The sequence below is a fragment of the Schistocerca cancellata genome, chromosome 1 (genome assembly GCF_023864275.1).
Source record: "Schistocerca cancellata isolate TAMUIC-IGC-003103 chromosome 1, iqSchCanc2.1, whole genome shotgun sequence".
NCBI classification, from domain to species: Eukaryota; Metazoa; Arthropoda; class Insecta; order Orthoptera; family Acrididae; genus Schistocerca; species Schistocerca cancellata.
The window spans coordinates 445,792,631-445,811,302 of NC_064626.1; the positions used below are offsets into that span (position 1 = coordinate 445,792,631).

At 37.9% G+C, this 18,672-nt stretch overlaps 1 protein-coding gene across 7 annotated transcripts in view; it reads right to left on the reverse strand.

The window, feature by feature from the left end:
• Positions 1 to 994: 994 nt before the first annotated feature.
• LOC126176655 (nucleolar transcription factor 1-A-like) overlaps positions 995 to 18,672 on the reverse strand; it is a 204,461-nt gene continuing 186,783 nt past the window's right edge. For all 7 annotated transcript variants that reach the window (XM_049923844.1, XM_049923816.1, XM_049923850.1 and 4 more), the window contains 2 exons: positions 4,501 to 4,629; positions 995 to 3,531 (listed from right to left, as the gene is read on the reverse strand). In XM_049923844.1, coding sequence (XP_049779801.1) covers positions 3,388 to 3,531; positions 4,501 to 4,629 — 273 coding nt within the window. In that variant the 3' untranslated portion in view covers positions 995 to 3,387. The remainder of the gene's footprint in view (positions 3,532 to 4,500; positions 4,630 to 18,672) is intronic.

Below are 18,672 nucleotides of genomic sequence, written 5' to 3' on the forward strand. Positions count from 1 at the left end.
AGATGTAAATCCAGGGATATGATTATGGTGATCTGTGGATGTAAACATTAATCCAAAGACAATGAAAATTATGTTATCTGCATTAACAAATGATACAAAGTATAATGCAGCTAATTGCCACAGAGATTCCCAAGTGAAAATCTTTTGCAATAACAATTAATGTCAGTACATGAAAGATGGATAAACTTCATTCTTTTTACATAATCTAATCATCAAAACAGTGACTTACGAAAATATTCTGGTTTATAGTTTATTAGAAACAGTGGAAATGTTACAGTCCAAAAGTAGAAGTGATGTCAAATGATTACACAAAGTGTATTTAGAAAAATCCAATGATGAAAATAGCAGAAATGATTAGTTATATAAAAAGTACGGACAACATTCAAATAAGTATCAGCATTAATCTTTTAATTGCTGCCTACTTTGAAATGGACGGATCTGACTCCTAAACAAATGTTTTTGGGGGCTGAAAAGCTCTTTTCTGCAATGGCAATTATGGAGAAGGAGAATCAGGTAGCAGAAAATAAACAATTTATATTTTAATAACCCTGAGTATGCTGCATTTATGAAATGCCACATTACATACATTATACACCAAGAAACTACCTTATTATTATTTCTGCTGGCAACAGGAGTGTTTTGAAAGTACATGTACAATTCTAGGAACAAAATGGTAACTGAAAACACTTGCGGAAGCAGTGCTAGTTTCACACCAACTGCCATTTAACATGCAAGCAGGTAAACAAAACTAATTCTTAATCACATGAAAAAAGGATGGGTAAAGAAAATATGTAATTAATGGGAACTGAATATTTCAAACCATTTGATCTACACATATAATCAAGCACGCGCGTGCGCGCCCACCCACCCACCCACACACACACACACACACACACACACACACACACACACACACACACACAGAGGGGTGGGGAGGGGGAGGGGTGGGGAGGGGGAGGGGCGAAGAGGGGGAGAGGGGGGGGAGAGAGAGAGAGGGGGGGGTGAGGGAGGCGGCAGCCTACAAAATAAGTAATTCCTCTCTGCTTTCTGGTGGACTGGTAAAAATTATTTCAAATCTCAGAGCTAATATGCTGTAATTTCACCACCATGTTCAAAACATTACAGTAAATGAACATTATTCTTCTGAAAATCAATTAATAGCCCAGCAAAAAATATTTTTTTAATACCAGCAATGGGGCAAAAATACAGATTTAAGACATTTGCAGTGTTCACAAATCCTTTTTTTCCCAGAACTGTGCAACTCCAGCTGTCTCTTGTTTTGTCCCTGAACCACTTTGTTGAGACATCTAGAGCTATACAAACACCTGGTAAGAATATTTAAATTCAGATTTGGAATTATTATGATGCTTTTTCAGCATATTCCAACAGAGACTGCAGAAATAAGCTTACAGTATTTAGGCCACAGTGCTGTCAAACATGTAAGAGAGATGAACTCACATCATAATACAACACACAACCACATAAAAATGTATTTTAATGAAAACTTTTTGTTTTAGAATAATCCTGTTTTCGTTGTAGGTAGAATGCCACTTACTAAAATGCTTAGCACAGTGTTTCGACATATGAAGATGTATGAGATTGAAATTACAATTCCCTGACAAAAAAATTAACATTTTGAAGTCATGAATGTTGTGTAGAACAGTTCTGTTTTGTGCCTCACTTGATCCATTCTAATAGCATATCCATTAAATCACTTTAAAAATTCCAAAATGAATAGTAAAGGTGGTCAGCTAAAACACAAACACTTTATTATAGAAAAAAATTGTGCCCCTAATATAATAAATAAAAGAAACTATGTCTGATGAACGTTAAATTATATCTCCTTTTTACAGCTGCTTTAAGACAAAAGCTTGTGATTCCTTATACAACACATAAATCTTAGAAATATTTTTATGACATGAAAGTAAACAGAAGTAATATACAGAAATTAGACATAAAGTGATTTGTACTTGAATTCAGCATATCAGTTACCAACTATTACAATGCACTTCAGAAGTGTACCATTAAATATTTACATCTAACATACAATAATTTACACAAGACAATTACAAAATTGGTAAATAAAAATAGGTCACTGACTTAGAGAATATTCTTTTATGACAGACAATATACACAAATTTCCATTTACTTATTAGGTAATGGAGCATCCGAGATATTCAGCCTTCACTCCAGGTAAAGACACTGATGCACATCTCGGTCAGATTTGTACGCATCAGTCTTACTATACACCTTAAAATAGCCATGTGGATTAAATGTTTACAAAATATAAAATTACATTCTTACAAGAAGATACACAGAAGAAATAGGAAAATATAAAGCAATAAAAATGTTTAAAAATATATGAAACGACAATATTTATAAAAAAAGTTGATGACTGACAGCAACATTTAAAAGCCAAAGATCCTTTAAATAATTGTAACCTAATCAAAGGATAATGTAAGGGTGAAGACCACCCTGGGATGGAGAATGATGTAGAATAAATTTTATTCTAAGTAACAGAGGCAAAAGAATAGTAGTAATTAATGGGACAAGGCAATCACCTAATTAACAAAAATTTCTTGTAGGTAGAGGCATCCTACAGATTCTGAAATGACAAGGGGGTTTAAAGAGGGAGAAACTAGATGCAGGCAGGATAATCAGTTACTGGTAACAAAAAACAGAAAAAAAGTGAGACAGGAGGAAATGGATAAAAAGCAGAACAGAGGAGAGATGGGTTAAAAGAAGGGTCACAAAAGTTTGACTAAGAATTTGCAGATAGGTGGAAAAACAGACAATATACATTGTCAAGAAGAGCTTCCACCTACAAAGTTCCACAGTCTCTCACATAATTTTTGTGAACATTTACAGAACACATCACTGTTCCTTCTCAAGGTAAATAACATTAGCCTGAGTGAGCTAGGTTGTGTTAGTGCAAGTCATTAACGACAATTGAGTACAGGTAGCGAAAATCCTGTCCTGTGCGCCATTTATAAAGTTGGTGCACTGTACATATTTCCATTTACAGAACAGTTAAATTTTCTTTTTGCTTCACAAATATTTAAAAAAAAGTTATATCTACACACTTTTTCATAAAATTCCATGTTTTCATTTCTCTGCTGTGGAATGTACCATGGTAGGAAGTTACATGGTTAGAGAGACTAAACTGACAGCAAGCAACCAGTCTAGTTACAAAATATAATTCTAAGTTTGACATTGCTGCACTTTCAAGCAATGTAATATATTTCTTGTTAAACATGCTGTAGCTGGGACATAAATCTGCCCCACAGCACCATTCTGGCCCATACAGAAATTTTTCTCTTCCTTTCTTTTAATAAAACCCCTTTCAGTCTCAAATCTTCATATACACACAGTGATGAAGTCAAGAGATCACTCTGAATCACTATCACTCGAAGAAGTCATAGAAGATGAATCATCACTTCCCTTTGTCTTTTCAGCATCACTATCTGAGTCACTTGAATCATCAGAGTCACTATCACTGTCCGATGATGAATTTGCATCAGAGTCTGAGTCCTAGAAGAAATGCAAAACAAAATGAATGGCCATGGCTTACAGCAAAATCGATTAAGTGACGTGTGTTCTTACTTGACATCTACTAAACATAACTGGTATTTTAGCAGATTCTCTATAAGCATGGTAGGACTGCATAAAACTACATAACAAAAGAATGGAAACAACAAATAACAATGAGGAAAGGCAGCCACTAACCTACAACAGACTGACACATGGTGCATACATACGCATAACAATAGAGATACTGTACCAGCTTTTCTACTAGCTCCCTTTTTCTACAAAAGCATAATCTCTCCACACATAGACACTCATGGTCAAGGTGAACGCATTTGGATGTCTGTTACACTGTGTGGGGTACAGTGTAAACTTTTTGTGGGGTACAGTGTAAACTTTAACTAGAAAAAGAGTGATAGCTTGAAATCCAGTAATTTCTCTGCACTTTTGCATGTTTGTATGTGCCACACATCAATTAGCTACAGGACAGTGATCACATTTCTTTCTTTTGTTTTTAATATTATTCTAATAATCAGTCATGTGTTTTGACAAAAGAATCATTAATGAGATATTGATTAATGCAAATGAAAGCTGCAACAAATAAAATGCAGCTGTCAGCTTATGTCAAATTTTTCTGATAGTCATACAGCTGCCTCAAGTTACAAAAGCCAGTTCTGCCCATGTTATTTTCTTCCCTCACCTGCTCACATTTCTGTGTACCCACATTTAGCTGCTAATTAATTCACATATAAGTTTACTAGCAGTTACCTCAAAAGTCACTATTACTTAGTATGTCACCATCCACTGAAACATGTTGCATACTAGTTTCAACTATCACATGAAAAACTGTCAGTGGGACTAAATTATCATTTAAGTTATATTGGCAAGAGAAAAAGTTTTAAGCCTGAGAGAGAGAGAGAGAGAAAACAGCTGCCCCTTCATAAATGAATTTTGAAAAAGAGTAAATTTACAAACTTTTTCTGAACCATCACTTTCTTTGCTGCCATCGTCTGTGTCAGAATCTTCTGATGACTGGGCATCTTCAGTCTGTTTTAACTTTGCCTTCTGCATAGAGTACTCTTTCAGCTCCTCTTGAGACAAACCCTATAAGAAGCAGAATGGTAATAAATGTGTTAATTTTATGTATGTTAGCAGAGATGTCTATTACTATATGAGCACTGTTGATAACATCCACAAATGAGGTAGCTAAATAGTTACAACACATGAAAAAATATTGCTCAATAACTTAGGTTGTTCACACACACACACACACACACACACACACACACACACAGAGAGAGAGAGAGAGAGAGAGAGAGAGAGAGAGAGAGAGAATATGAGAGGTACTTATTTGTCCATATCACAGCTCTGCTAAGTAGTTGAGCCTAATGTTTTTTACTTGCCTAATACCTTTTAATTTACACTTAGGCATGCTATATTTCTCTATTAGCTCATGATATGAGCTACAAAATCATGAAAGATCTTTACTAGTTATGTTCCCAGGCAATTATATGGGCAGTCAACATAGCACAATGTATCTTCAAAAACTTAAATAAGACACCCAATGATTTAGCACGCAGAATAAAAATTAGAACAAAAATGAGCAAAGGTAAACTTCTGAGCTTCAATGGTCATTAAAAATAAAGTAAAGAAATTTGTTTCTCCACACGAATGCATAATGACACCTAAATATATAAAAGAAAAGGTCTCCACAGACTGAGTCACAAATGGTAACTGTGCTTGAAAATAAAATACGGGCAAAACAGAGCTGAGAGTTACATCAATTTTGCATTTATATAGGAAATTGGGGGTGGGGGTAGTAACACTGGAGTCAATGAAGAGGTTTCACTGTTGAATTTTCGAGTATTGACTTAAATTATTTCCAAGTCAGTCAGCCAAAACTATTCAGAAGTGAAGATCCTTGAGGGTACTTGCTTGTTATGGAATTTCACAGCAACTTGACAATAATAAAGTATCGGTACAAAAATCTTATGAAATGGGTCAATACTGGACATATATTTTGATAATTGAGTCACTAATATTCTCACAATTTACACTGTCTGATAAGAAGTACACATACAACTATTAGTTTACAACAGTATGGGATGTGTTCACCCTTGACCTTTATGAAAGTTTGAACTCTGCTGGGGACACTTTCAATGAGGTGTCTCAATGTCTGTGGAACCCATGCTTCTTCAAGAGCTGAAACCAGATTGAAGTTGCATGATGGGGCCTGGAACAAAGTCGATGTTCTAACTCATCCCAGAGGGATCACTGGGTTCACGTTGCGCCTCACTGCCTTCTATTTACCGCTTTATTATATGGTGCATTATCATGCTGATACAATCATTGTCTCTGGATTGTTCTTATGCTGTACACAGCACAGAATTCTGTAAAATGTGTTCATATTCTTCTGCATTCAGCACTTTCTTAAACACTATTATGAGAACTGCTTCCTAACCATGAAAAACACCCCATATTGTAACACCATCACCATTGAGCATCACAGTTGGTACTAACACATGATGGCAGGTAACTTTTTCCGTTCGCTGAAACTTTTGATTGGATTGCAACTGAGGAAAGTGTGACTCATCGCTCCAAATCACTAGTTTCCAGTCATCCACTGTTCAGTGGTGTCACTCAAGCGTCATTTATCACTGACTACAGAAATTTGTGGTTCATGAGGGGCCACTCAAACATTGCACTCCCCATTCATTTTAACTCACTATGCACAGTCATTGTGTTAGCTGGGCTCTAAAAACTCTTGAGTGATTCCTTCCCCTGATTTCATGTAGTTTCTTACAACCACTCTCCACAGTGCTCAACAGTCCCTATCCATCGGTACATGAGGTCTACTTGGTCTTAGTTTAACTGTGGTTGTTCCTTTGTGGTTCTATTTAATAATCACGTCACCAACCATAGTCTTTGGCAGCTTTAGTAGGGTTGTAATATTCCTGACAGATCTGTTATGCATCCACTGACTTGTCCACATTTGATGTCACCTTACTCTCCTGACTGACCTGTTCTGCTGTTACTGTTTCTCTGCAGAAAAAACTATACTCCCCGACTCCTTTTATACTGGGGTTCTATTTCTCATGACACCTACATACACAGCTATACTCTGCAAACCACAATGAAGTGCATGGCAGAAGGTACGCCCCACTGTACCAGTTACTATGGTTGCTTCCCATTCCATTCTTATATGGATTGTGGGAAGCAGGATTGTTTGAATGCCTCTGTGCGTGCCGCAATTATTCTAATCTTATCCTCACGATCCCTATGTGGGCAATACATAGGGGCTAGTAATATATTCCTACAGTCAGCCTTTAACAACGGTTCTTGAAACTTTACTAATAGACTTTCTTGGGGTAGTTTATGTCTATCTTCAAGAGTCTGCCAGTTCACTTTCTTCAGTATGTCTGTGACTCTCTCACATGGGTCAAACAAACCTGTGACCATTTGTGCTATTGTTCTCTGTACATGTTCAGTAACCCCTGTCAGTCCTATTTGGTATGGGTCCCAAACACCTGACCAATATTCTACAACCGGTCACACAAGTGATTTGTAAGCAATCTCCTTTGTAGACTGATTGCACTTCACCAGTATTCTAACAATAAACTGAAGGCTACCAGCTGCTTGATCTAGTGGTTAACTCTGCATTATATTCAAATAAGGGGAAAAGCAGCAATCAAGAACATAATGAATGAAACCAGTTGATATCTTGTGAACACAAATTAACAGCTCTGTTGAAATACTGGACAATTCACACTATTAATATGTTAACTGTCACTGATTCCCTGTTTAAAGCACACAATAAATCATACGGAAAAAGGGAAGCATTACCACTAAATCGTCCTTTACTGCACTGTAAGTTGAATATTCATGTAGAGAACAAAAGTTCCTAATACAGATGTCTTCATTTGTGTGTCTTGAAGGTACTCGTCCGAGCCTTCTGACCATGAAATGGCTACCTTTAAGAAAGAATTACCAAAATGCCAAAGCGGCAGTGCTTCTCAGCAATATAAACCAATACCCAAATGTTTCCTTTAGCAAACCAATTCAAGAGTCACTGTTGACATTCATGTGCCATTCTACCTAATGGCTTCCCTTTAGAAATGGCAATACTGGACCATTCAGTGGAAAAAAATCACACTGGAATCTTTTTTATGATATTCAAAGTGTACTATAACATCCATCAATTATTTAAATAAGACTCTGGCAGCCAAATCACCATCTTCCTGGTAACAGAATATTTCAAAAAACTCCGTCCACTTCCATAACACTACATGAATGAACACAGAAACTTGGGGCATATTTTAGCACACACTTAGGGTATGAAATATATATTGAAAAAATCTAATTTTACTAGGCTTTATTGTTTATATGCTTGCACCTACAAACTTGGGGCACTTTTTACAATTACGTTAGGAAGCAAAGTTTTCATTTACTGATCATAAATATTCAATGCGTCCTTCACCAGATGCACAACACATGTCCTGACATCAGACAAAGTTGTCTCATCATTTCTGAGAATGTCTAGGTGTTACTGCATTCACTACCGTTGCTATGCAGTGTCACAGTTTACCCAAAGCTGTTGAAAGGGGAGGTGCAAAGGCACAGCTTCCTTTTAAAATATCCCCATGAGATGGTGACCTTGGGAACCAATGGTACAATGCAAGATCCATATGCTCCTTCCAGCCAATCCACTGTTGAACATTGTTAAAAATGCTGTTAGAGTGAGCAAAGGTGCTCTGGCCTGCTGAAAAATGAGATTTTCAATGTGCTTTTGTAACTGTGTAAAAAGCCAAACAGTTTCTGTAACTGTCTCTCCTCCAAAAAAAAATAAGGACTGTAAATCTTTTCTTGGGAAATGGTACAAAACACGCGAGCATCTCTCATGCTAGACTATGGTCTATAGCTGCTCTGTTCTCCATATTCTTATGTTGTGACTGTTCATTTTCCCACTTAAACGGAAAAATCACTGAACACTAAATGTGAAAAAAAATTATCTTCCTTCCATATCCAGAATGAATTAAGAAAACTAAATGTTGCTGTTTACTGCTATCATGAAGGGTTCACAGCAATTCAGTTTGAAACACAAGTGTCAGTGCACTACTTACATAGCTCTGTTGAAAGCATTTACACCTTGAATAAGAACTTTTGGATTTCCTCTTACAAAGCAACAAGTGTCCTATAACTGCTCGCAACATCACTGAATTCTTTGAGCTGTAGGAGATACAGTGCTATATTATATCAGTCGCTCAGTCATAAGAGAATCAATGTGAAATTTCCCTAGATAATACTGTTCTAAAAGTCACTCTAAGTACCACATCATCTACATGAGAACTCGTCTGAAGTACTTAACGTTTGTATAAGGCTTTGCAATTTCTGATTATTTTCTAGCCTTGCATACCTTCCAGTCAATAAAGAAAATCTGGGAGAAATATTGTGTAGTTGCTGATTTTTGTAAACTGGTAGGAGGGAGTGTCATGAACAAGATATCAAAAATCCTGACTGGCTGTGTGTGTGTGTGTGTGTGTGTGTGTGTGTGTGTGTGTGTGTGTGTGTGTGTGTGTGTGAATGAAGGTGGAAGCATTTAAAGGTCACCTTTTTATGCTTTTCCTGAACAACTCAAAAACTGCGGCTTCCATAGAAACGTTTTTCAGTACAAAATTAAATTTTGTAAAACAAACTTCTTTTTCATTTTTTCTCTATGACTAGCAGTTAACATGCTGCAGGGGATTGAAAAATCACAGAGTATTAAAATAGTGTTTTAATAGTGTAAAGTTAATGTTTATTGTCAAATGAAGTGTGTTAAGACCAAAAATTGAATGAAACTTCCTGGCAGATTAAAACTGTGTGCTGGACCGAGATTCGAACTTGGGACCTTTGCCTTTCTGGAAGTATTAAATGTGTCTATCCCATTTACATATGGTAGAACCATATTAAGAGACAAATTGTGTTCCGGGTGTGTGACGGATCGTTGCATGGGCAGGTGGTGTAGGGGGAGATGCACGAGGGAAGACAGGTCACTGGATTGAGGTCATGCAATTCCCTCCTTTGTAGGTCCGCAAACAAAAGAATGAGCAGGTGAGTCTCCACTCTCTCTAGCTCACAATTTCTCAAAAAGCAACTATGGGGTGTTTCACAAAGCTATACTGACCCCTCTACAGCTGGCCTTATGAACTACTGGCAATGCGCAGGGGTGTTTATTTTCCACTAATTGTGTTAACATTACATGGAATACAGGAAATGCTAACACGAGTAACACATACAGACAGAATCTGCATAAATCTCTGCATGGTGTTCTACACTAGTATGAGAGACACTGATCCTTAGTCATACTGCAGCTATAGAATTCTTCTAGGAAAGGCAACTTCCCTCACCAAGAATGTAGCTAGATTTTTAGTCTACAGGCAGACTATACTTCATCAGCATTTCCTATCCAGTTTTCTCATTTAAGTACACAAAATAAATTCAACGAGATCATGTTTATGTAGTGGAATCATTTTCAGTTTATTGGGCAAGTACTTATTTCCAGTTGTTAAGTTAGCTATTATATAAAAAAAGGTCCACAGCTGGAGTTGTCGACTGTCTACCATATGGAAAGGTATGTCCCAAGTGTAACATGATAACACTGTCAACGAGGTCTGTTCAAAAAATTCTGGAACATTCGTGATTTTACACCAATGGTGTGTTGGAATGAGATAAAGTTGGCATAGCTGCACACATCTGTGTTTAATGTGTAACTGCCAGAAGTTTCATTGTTGTCAAATTAGCTATTATGTAAACAAAGCTGTTACTTATTGTTCAGTGCTGTATTGAGTAGAATGTTGTGTCACACAGTTTCCAAATTTCAAGATGGCAGAGTTGGAGTAGAAAAGCATCTGCATTAAATTTTGCTTGAAACCGAAGAAAACCTTTACAGAGACACACCAAATGATGCAGGAAGCCTACAGCGATGAGTGCTTAAGCCATACTCTATGTTACAAATGTTTCACATGGTTTAGAAATGGCCAGATGGAAGTTAAAGATGACCCTCATCCAGAAAGCCCTTCAATGTCTCCCTCACATCAGGAATGTCAATGAAACTTTGCTTGCCAATTGATGACTGACCATCTGAGAGGGTTGCAGATGAATGTAACATTTCAGTTGGACTATGTCATGAAATCCTGAGATAGAATCTCGGAATGCATCATGTTGTACCAATCTCTCCCACGGCTAATGAATCAAGACCAGAAAGACCTTCGCCTCATAATTTATGAAGAGCTTTTGGATTGGCAAATGAGGATGAGATGATCCTTAGGAGAATCATAACTGGTGATGAGACATGGGTCTACAATTACAATGTTGAAAGCAAGGTTCAGGTTTCACAATAGGTTGGGAAAGGTTCACCAAGACCAAAAAAGCTCTTCAGGTAAGGTAAAATGTCAAAACAATGCTGATAGTTTTCTTTAACTCTGAAGGATTTGTTCATCATGAATTCACGCCATAGGGACAAACTGTCAATCGATGGTACTCTCAGGACTTATTGTGATGTCTGCGAGAAAATGTGAGAAGGAAACAACTTCAAATGTGACCAGACAATTCATTGTTGACACCACACTCTTATCTCTGTTGGTGCATGACTATTGCACAAAAAAATGAAATCACTGTGATGCCTCCTCCTCTGTACTCCAGACCTGGCCCCTGTAGACTTTTTTTTATTTCCAAAGTTGAAACCCCTTTGAAAGGACGAAGATTTGCAATGACAGATGAGATAAAGGAAAATCTGTTGACAGCACTTCACGTGATCCAGTGCGAGATATACCCAGACTGCTTTAAAAAGTGGTAATAGCACTGGGAATATTGTACCAATTGTGGAGGAGAGTATTTAGGAGGCGACTATGTACAATAAGTAAAAGGTAAGCATAGAAAAATTTTGTGGACAAAGTTCTGGAATTTTCTGAACAGACCTTGTATTCAATGAAGTTGATTTCACAGTCTGGACTATCAATGGCTGGAACATTTTTCACAACATGATGGATATCAAATGCACTATCCCAGCTTCCACCTAAGATTTCCCTATTTCTAACAGGAGCTTAAATTGGCTCCCTCTGCAATAGAAGTATGTCATCCACGTGTTATGAAACTTCATATATTTCAACATAAGTTGTAGTAACCCAAAATTGAAAAGTAGTGTGAGTGGTATACGTATGTGGCATTAAATATGTAAGTCGCCTCAACTTATTATCGAAGTGTCAATTTTGACTTAAAAAAAAAGGGGGGGCGGCTTAATTTTATTTGTATTTGCTTCTCAAAATGTTGTCAAAATTATGTTGTAGAAAGAGCATATGCAGCGGAGCCTGTTGCGGCCAGAGATGTCACGCGACCATGACGATAGCAGCAGTGTGGCGCGCGGCAAAGATATCAACTGATGCGCAGCTGGCCGCTATTGAAGAGGAATGAAAGCATCTAATAATGAAAGTTGTGTTAAAGAGAAAATTAACGTCACATGTTTGTTTGTTCAAAAATTCTGGTTCTTGGTTTTTTCCCTAGTTTCAAGAGGAGTTACCATTGAGATCTCGTGTAGAAAGTTACATTTGCGGCATCAGGGAGTTAGTCACCACTGAGGTCATGGGGTAACGTCAGTCAGTTCGTAACACTTGGGAAGTGTAAGCCTATTTGGAGTTGGCGCTCAAGTGATTTAATCGCGGATTTGGGCTTCTAAACCGTGATGGGGTTTTGGCCTACATGGGAAGTTATATGTAATTATTGCGCGAGGTGTATTGTTCGCAATCGGTAGTGGGATGTGTGATGATATTTGGAGTTTGCTTTAAAAGAGTAACTCATTGTGAGACATGCTAAGAGAAGGGTTTTTCTCGCGTTTTCATGTGATCAGTGATAGTGTGAAGTTTGGTCGAGCTAACCTTAGGGTTACTCGCAATCAGGCGTTCCGTATCTCGTGCTAAGGGGAGGTTCTTTTCAGTCTTGATTGTGTGTATTTGGTATCGCCTTCACGCAAAGACTTTGTGAGTGATTGGTATAATAAGGGTAAATGTAGTAACCAAAACCAACCGCGGGAACACCTTGGGCTGCGGATCGGAGCTGTCAGGCGGGGAAGGCGCCGGCGGTGGAGCACGCACGACCGGGTAAACACAAGGACGAGTCGGACGACATACCAACGACAACCAATGACAACCAACAACAACCGACAAAGACCGACACAACAAGGAAGAGACAAACAATGGAGGCTTATAGAAAACACAACACCAAACACCAACAGTAAATCCACTCGGAACCAGAGCCACGCAAACGTCAACAACGAGCAATGACCAGAACGCAGTACTGCCGAGATATAGACGCAATCCAGAGCGAGTACCAGACTGACTGGACTAGGGCAGAGCGGGTCCCTATATATGAAACTGGAGGGAGTGGCTATTGGCCACTGTCTGCATGTGGCGTAGCGGTGGCACCCTTGCTGCGCAAGAGCCGCTGCGCAGAATAGCCGCCGCGGACACGGAGCCCTCTATGGATGCGTGTTCGACTTCCGCGGCGGGAGGTACTATTGTAAGCACAAAGTTACATGTGCCGTTGCCGCTTCTATAATAAGGATTTACTGAAGCTTTGGCGTGAGTGTGCGACTGTATTGGTTGTAATTGTGGGGGAAGTCCTAAGGCAATAGAATCCCCGGCTTAAAGAACTCTCAAATTGAAGTGTGGCCTGTGATTATCGTGTAATTATTGTGAGATCGGACATCCTAGTTTGATTAATGTAAACGGGAGAACCAATCTGTGTCAGATACTTTGTGACACGCGTGAATTGGTGTAATAGTAATTTTCCATCCGACAAAACTGACAGAACAAAGACCTATTAAATGAGTAGAGCACAATAATTGTCTCTTTGAAATTGTGAGTGCTGACTGTTTTAAATTTGGTAGAGGGTCCACGTATGTCGATGCCTGAACAGGGAAAGATTTGCTTTGATGTGAGTGAATATTAATGATACTTTAAAGTGACGGTGACGCTTAGGTATTTTTTTTCTTTTTTTTACTAGCTTCCGCTTAGTGGGGAAGCAGTTTACCACCAGCACTCATGCCTGACGAAACTTTGCGGAGCCATTGAAAATTAAGAAAATCGCTAAATAAAAAGATGCTCAGGCCCTATGCTTGATAAAGTAAAAATTGGTGTCTCGTGTTATCATTTCTCCCCATATCTTGAAAATATAACAGAATCTTTGGAAAAAAAAGAGTTAAATAAATAAATAAATAAATAAAAAATAAAAAAGTTAAATATTAAAGTGAAAGATAAATCACACTGAGAGTTTGTTACGATAATTGCGTAAAGTTCGGCTTGAATTATATGAAAGAGGTTTTTGTCTGATTGTTTAAGCAATAAAAAGTGGAAAAGTTAAGTTATGGGGAATTAATAAACTATGAAGGTTGTAGCATAAATCATTATCATTGATAGAGTGCAAATAGCATTATCCATTGCGTGTGTTCGTAAAAAGAAATAAGCAAGGATAGAGCTGCAGTGCAGTGACTGTATAGGATTAATAATCTCCGACTAGCAACGATTCAATGTAATTATTTAGCTGGCGTGCTCTTACGAAAATGAAACTAACTTAAACTGGTAGCTAAGAAAGTTCAGTCTAGATTGATTGCTTCAGTGGGGTTCTATTAAAAGGAACGCTTAAACTCCACGTTGGATAGTTTTCAAGCTGGGAAAAAGATAAGATAAATCCAAGGTATCAGTGTTGGAGTGTTCGGTTATATAAGTGGGGTTTCCGATCACGCTGCTGTGAAGTGTGGCACATCACAGTGAGTTGAGTTTAATTGACTTAAGTAGCGCATCCTAATCAGACTAGTAGTTTCTGTTTGATTCCATTGCCTAGTAGATTACTTTTGGTGTTAGCTTGCTGGCCGAACCTGTAAAATCTTGTGATAGTCAGATGCGTTAACTAAAAGTTCCAGTCGGGAGCTAACACTAGCCGATAAAACCAGAACCCATTTGTACTAGTGGTGGTCCAGTTGCATATTCGGCGTTAGCTATTGTGCAAGTGGTAAGCATTTGGTTAAACCTTCCATCCTCACAACTACTTGCAGATAGCTGATATAGTAAATGGCGTTGCGGAACTCTATGGTGTCGCTACGCGTTTTAATACACTTGTCATCTCTGTGTATCAGCGCCATCCCACCCAGGTTTGACACACTGATAAATAGTAGTCGCTTTAGCAGGTGTTGTCGGCTAGCACAGCAAATATAATTTAGCAGACACACCACCACCGAGGAGCAGTACAAAGTCCGATTTCCTTAATACGCATACTGTACTTTCCAGCAGCCTTATGTAATGTTTTCATGTTTTTAAACATTTCCAGTAGTGTTTGTATTTTCAAAATTTCTTGTTTATTGATTTAGTTCTTGTGCATGTGGCACTCACAATGCAGATTATGTGATTCCCTTACTAATCACGTACTGTGTGATGTGGCTACACCAGTCTTAAGGTAATGGATTTGTATTCAGGAGGACTGGGGTTTATTACCCATCCGGCCAGCCTGAGTTGGGTTTTCCATAGTTTCCTCAAGTTGCTAATGTGAATGCTGGGATGAAACCCTTGATTAGATCATGACCAATTTCCTGCCCTATCCTCGCCTAGTCCTATGCTACTTTGTTAATGTTTTATATATTATTTCTATAACATTTCTAACATGTCTGAAACTACTGTACTATAGATGAAGAAGTAAATAAAATAAATGAACACAATTAATGGTGATGGAAGTGCAGCAATTTTCTGGTCCGTCATTAATTGACCACTAAGTGACTATCGCACAATTACAAGACTTTACAATACATTGTAAATGACCTTAACAGAGCCAATCGGTTTTCCACCAACAGCAATAGATCACTGACAACATCACAGTTAAAAGTTACACATGTGACGAAGCAAGCTGGGATATTTTTACTTCCCCTCTTATTTTGCCATCTGCCTCCTTAAAATTCATTTTTTCAATTTTAACTAATTACCATTAACATAGGTGAATATTATTTGCATTTCCATAAAAGAGAAAGGCTGACCCCCAGTTTTAAAGAATATAACACTAGATCTAATTTCGTGATTAGTTTTATGTATGTAATTGTTTTTCTAATTTATTTTGACTATTCCTAGTTAGTATCTTTTATTATAGGGCAAAATCAATAATTGTTTCATAACTTAAATTCTATTGTTGACTTACAAACAAATATAAATCCTGTACTAATTATAAACATTTGGAGGAACAACTAACAGTAATCTTAAAGGATCTATCTGGCTCTATGCGAAAACATGTTAGCAAAGCCAGCCCTTAATTAATTCCAAGGTAAAAATGGTTCAAATGGCTCTGTGCACTATGGGACTTAACTTCTCAAGTCATCAGTCCCCTAGAACTTAGAACTACTTAAACCTAACTAACCTAAGGACATCACACACATCCATGTCCAAGGCAGGATTCGAACCTGCGACCGTAGTGGTTGTGTGGTTACAGACTGTAGCATCTAGAACCGCTCGGCCACTCCGGCCGGCAATTCCAAAGTAATTAACAGTTTTGTCAAAAGTATTGTTTGCGTAACTATGTATGTTAATTTTATGATTTAGACAAATAATTCGACCTAACTTGTGCAGTAGAAGAAACTGTTAAAAAGAACCAATTTTTCGATGTATTCAGTTAATCAAATGAGTTAAGTTTTAATTGTAATTAAACATCAAGAAATGTGAAATTTCAGTACCTATTATTGTGATGATACGTAAGGGCCTGATTTTTGGTCACGAGACAGTCATTCCAAGGCCGAGTTTCAGACGAGAAACCTGTTTTGGTTAGAACAACAACAATACATCGACTTAACAGTAAAATAAGTGTTACACCAATAGGCCGTGTGTGTAAAAACAATGACATTGTCTGTTTCCATATCTGCCTGTTTATTATTCAAGAACTGTGAACTTTGTGGTTAGGTTTTTACTGCTCGTAGATGTACATCACGAAACTATTGTAGCAGTATGTGGATGTTCGCCTGCAACCTATTAATGAGGCGTATGGAAAGATAAACAGTAGTGCAATGGCCAAATAACTGTATGTTACTGAGGGGTTGTGAACAGTGATATTAAAGTACTGTGAAATGCAACTGTGCACTTGTCGGCTACATTATTTACAGTAGTCGGTGTCAGAATTACAAACCCCGTTTTTCAGCCAGCACAGCAACGCAGTATGTCGACACCGAGGATAACAAATGAAATAAAAAATGGAGGTGAACCACTACAAGAACTTGTCACCCACTGTTAACTGGAATGTATTTTACATAAATGTTCATTTAACAACAGCAAATAAGTACTTACATAATAAACAAAAAATAACTCTACTATATAAACACGAGCTCAGTTAAGTTATTTTGTCTACTTAGATGGAGTTGTGCACAGAAAATGTTGGGGAGGTTAGTCCTTTTTTCAAACTGAAAAGCAAGCAGCACTCATGATGGTAGATGACTTTCACGAAAGAACACTCCAACTGCCGTACAGGATGACAAAGACTCAATTTCCCCATTATTTTTAGTAACTCATATATGTATTCAACACACTGCATCGAATATACAACCCCTCTAACACACTTTGTGGAAAATACACCCCCCCCCCCCCTAGAGCGTCTGTCCACCACTATTTCATAAGGGGAGTTGAGAAAGAGTCAGCATTGCTTTGTTCTCCGGTTCACACATCTACAAAGGAGAGTAATGCATGACAACATTCTGGCAACCTGACTTCCCTTACTTGTCTGTTTTCCAACACCTCGCCCCCACCCACTCCCTCCCCTTTTCTGACCTCTCATACATACCCCTCCTAATACCCTGCACTTAGATGTGGTACACAATTTAATATTTGTTCTTGACTCATTCCACGTAATAGTAAACTTTAATTTTATACCATTAAAACACTACTTTTATTACTGTGGTGCATAAGTTTGTAGTGTTTTTGTTTTGTAAGTTGAGTTGATATTCCGGCTACCATGGATTTATTTATAGACTGTCATTTATTTATAGTTTATTGTTACTATTTGAGTTTACATACTGTCATTTTGTCATATGGAGCTGTGGACGCTAGATAATGAGGATCATTTTGACATTAGTGACTCTCCACGTTCAGGAAGACTTCTGGGATTTGACGAAGATCGTTTGAACGCACTAATCCACAATGATCTACACCAGTGTACTCAAGAACTGGCAAACATGGTGAACTATTGATCATTCCAACTTCGTGCAACATTTGCATGCAATGGGGAAGATTCAAAAATTGACTGTATGAGTACTCGTGCTCTATGTCAAAATCACAAAACTCAGTGGGTGGCCAATATGTGCATCTCTGCTTGCTCGTCATCAACTGACTCATCAACAATAATGTTAACATAAGGAAAAGAAAGGAATGGTTTAGTCCAAACAAAGCAGCAACTCCCAGGACACAGACCTGCATGTATCCACAAAAGATATGCATCCGATGGAACAGTGACGGTGTGGTGTACTGTGAATTCCTTTCCTGAGGTATAACCATCACTGCTGACATTTATTGTCAACAACTGAGGCATCCTGCAGGTGAAATCCATGGACAATAACCAGGAGACTGTGTGAAATTATGCTACTCCACAACAACACCAGCCCATATTCCTCTAAACTGACAAAAAACACGACGCAGGAGTTGGGTTGGGAACTCATTCTGCACCCTCCTTATTCATCTGATTTTGCCCCATCAGATTTTCGGCTTTTCTGTTCTATATTGAATTACCTTCAAGGAACTTCCTTTCTGGATGAAAATGCACTCCAAACACGGCTTGATGAGTTCTTCATCTCCTTCACCTCAAAATCACGTGATTTTTTTCAGTTGCAGAATCGAACAGTCATGCCACCATTGGCAGACTGTTGCAAATAGCGAAGGAGAATATATTATTGATGACTGAAGTTTCTTATGTATATATGTTGTGTTTATCTAACTTGTGGAAAATGCTACAAACTTATGCACCAACTCAATAATAATAATTTTTTTTTTTTTGGGAAATTTAATGTAGTTCAATTTTGTATTGGGGAACATTTTTGCCAGAAGCTAAAGTTTTCAAGTTATTACAGAAAAACATAAAAAAGTGACCTTTAAATGCCCCTCC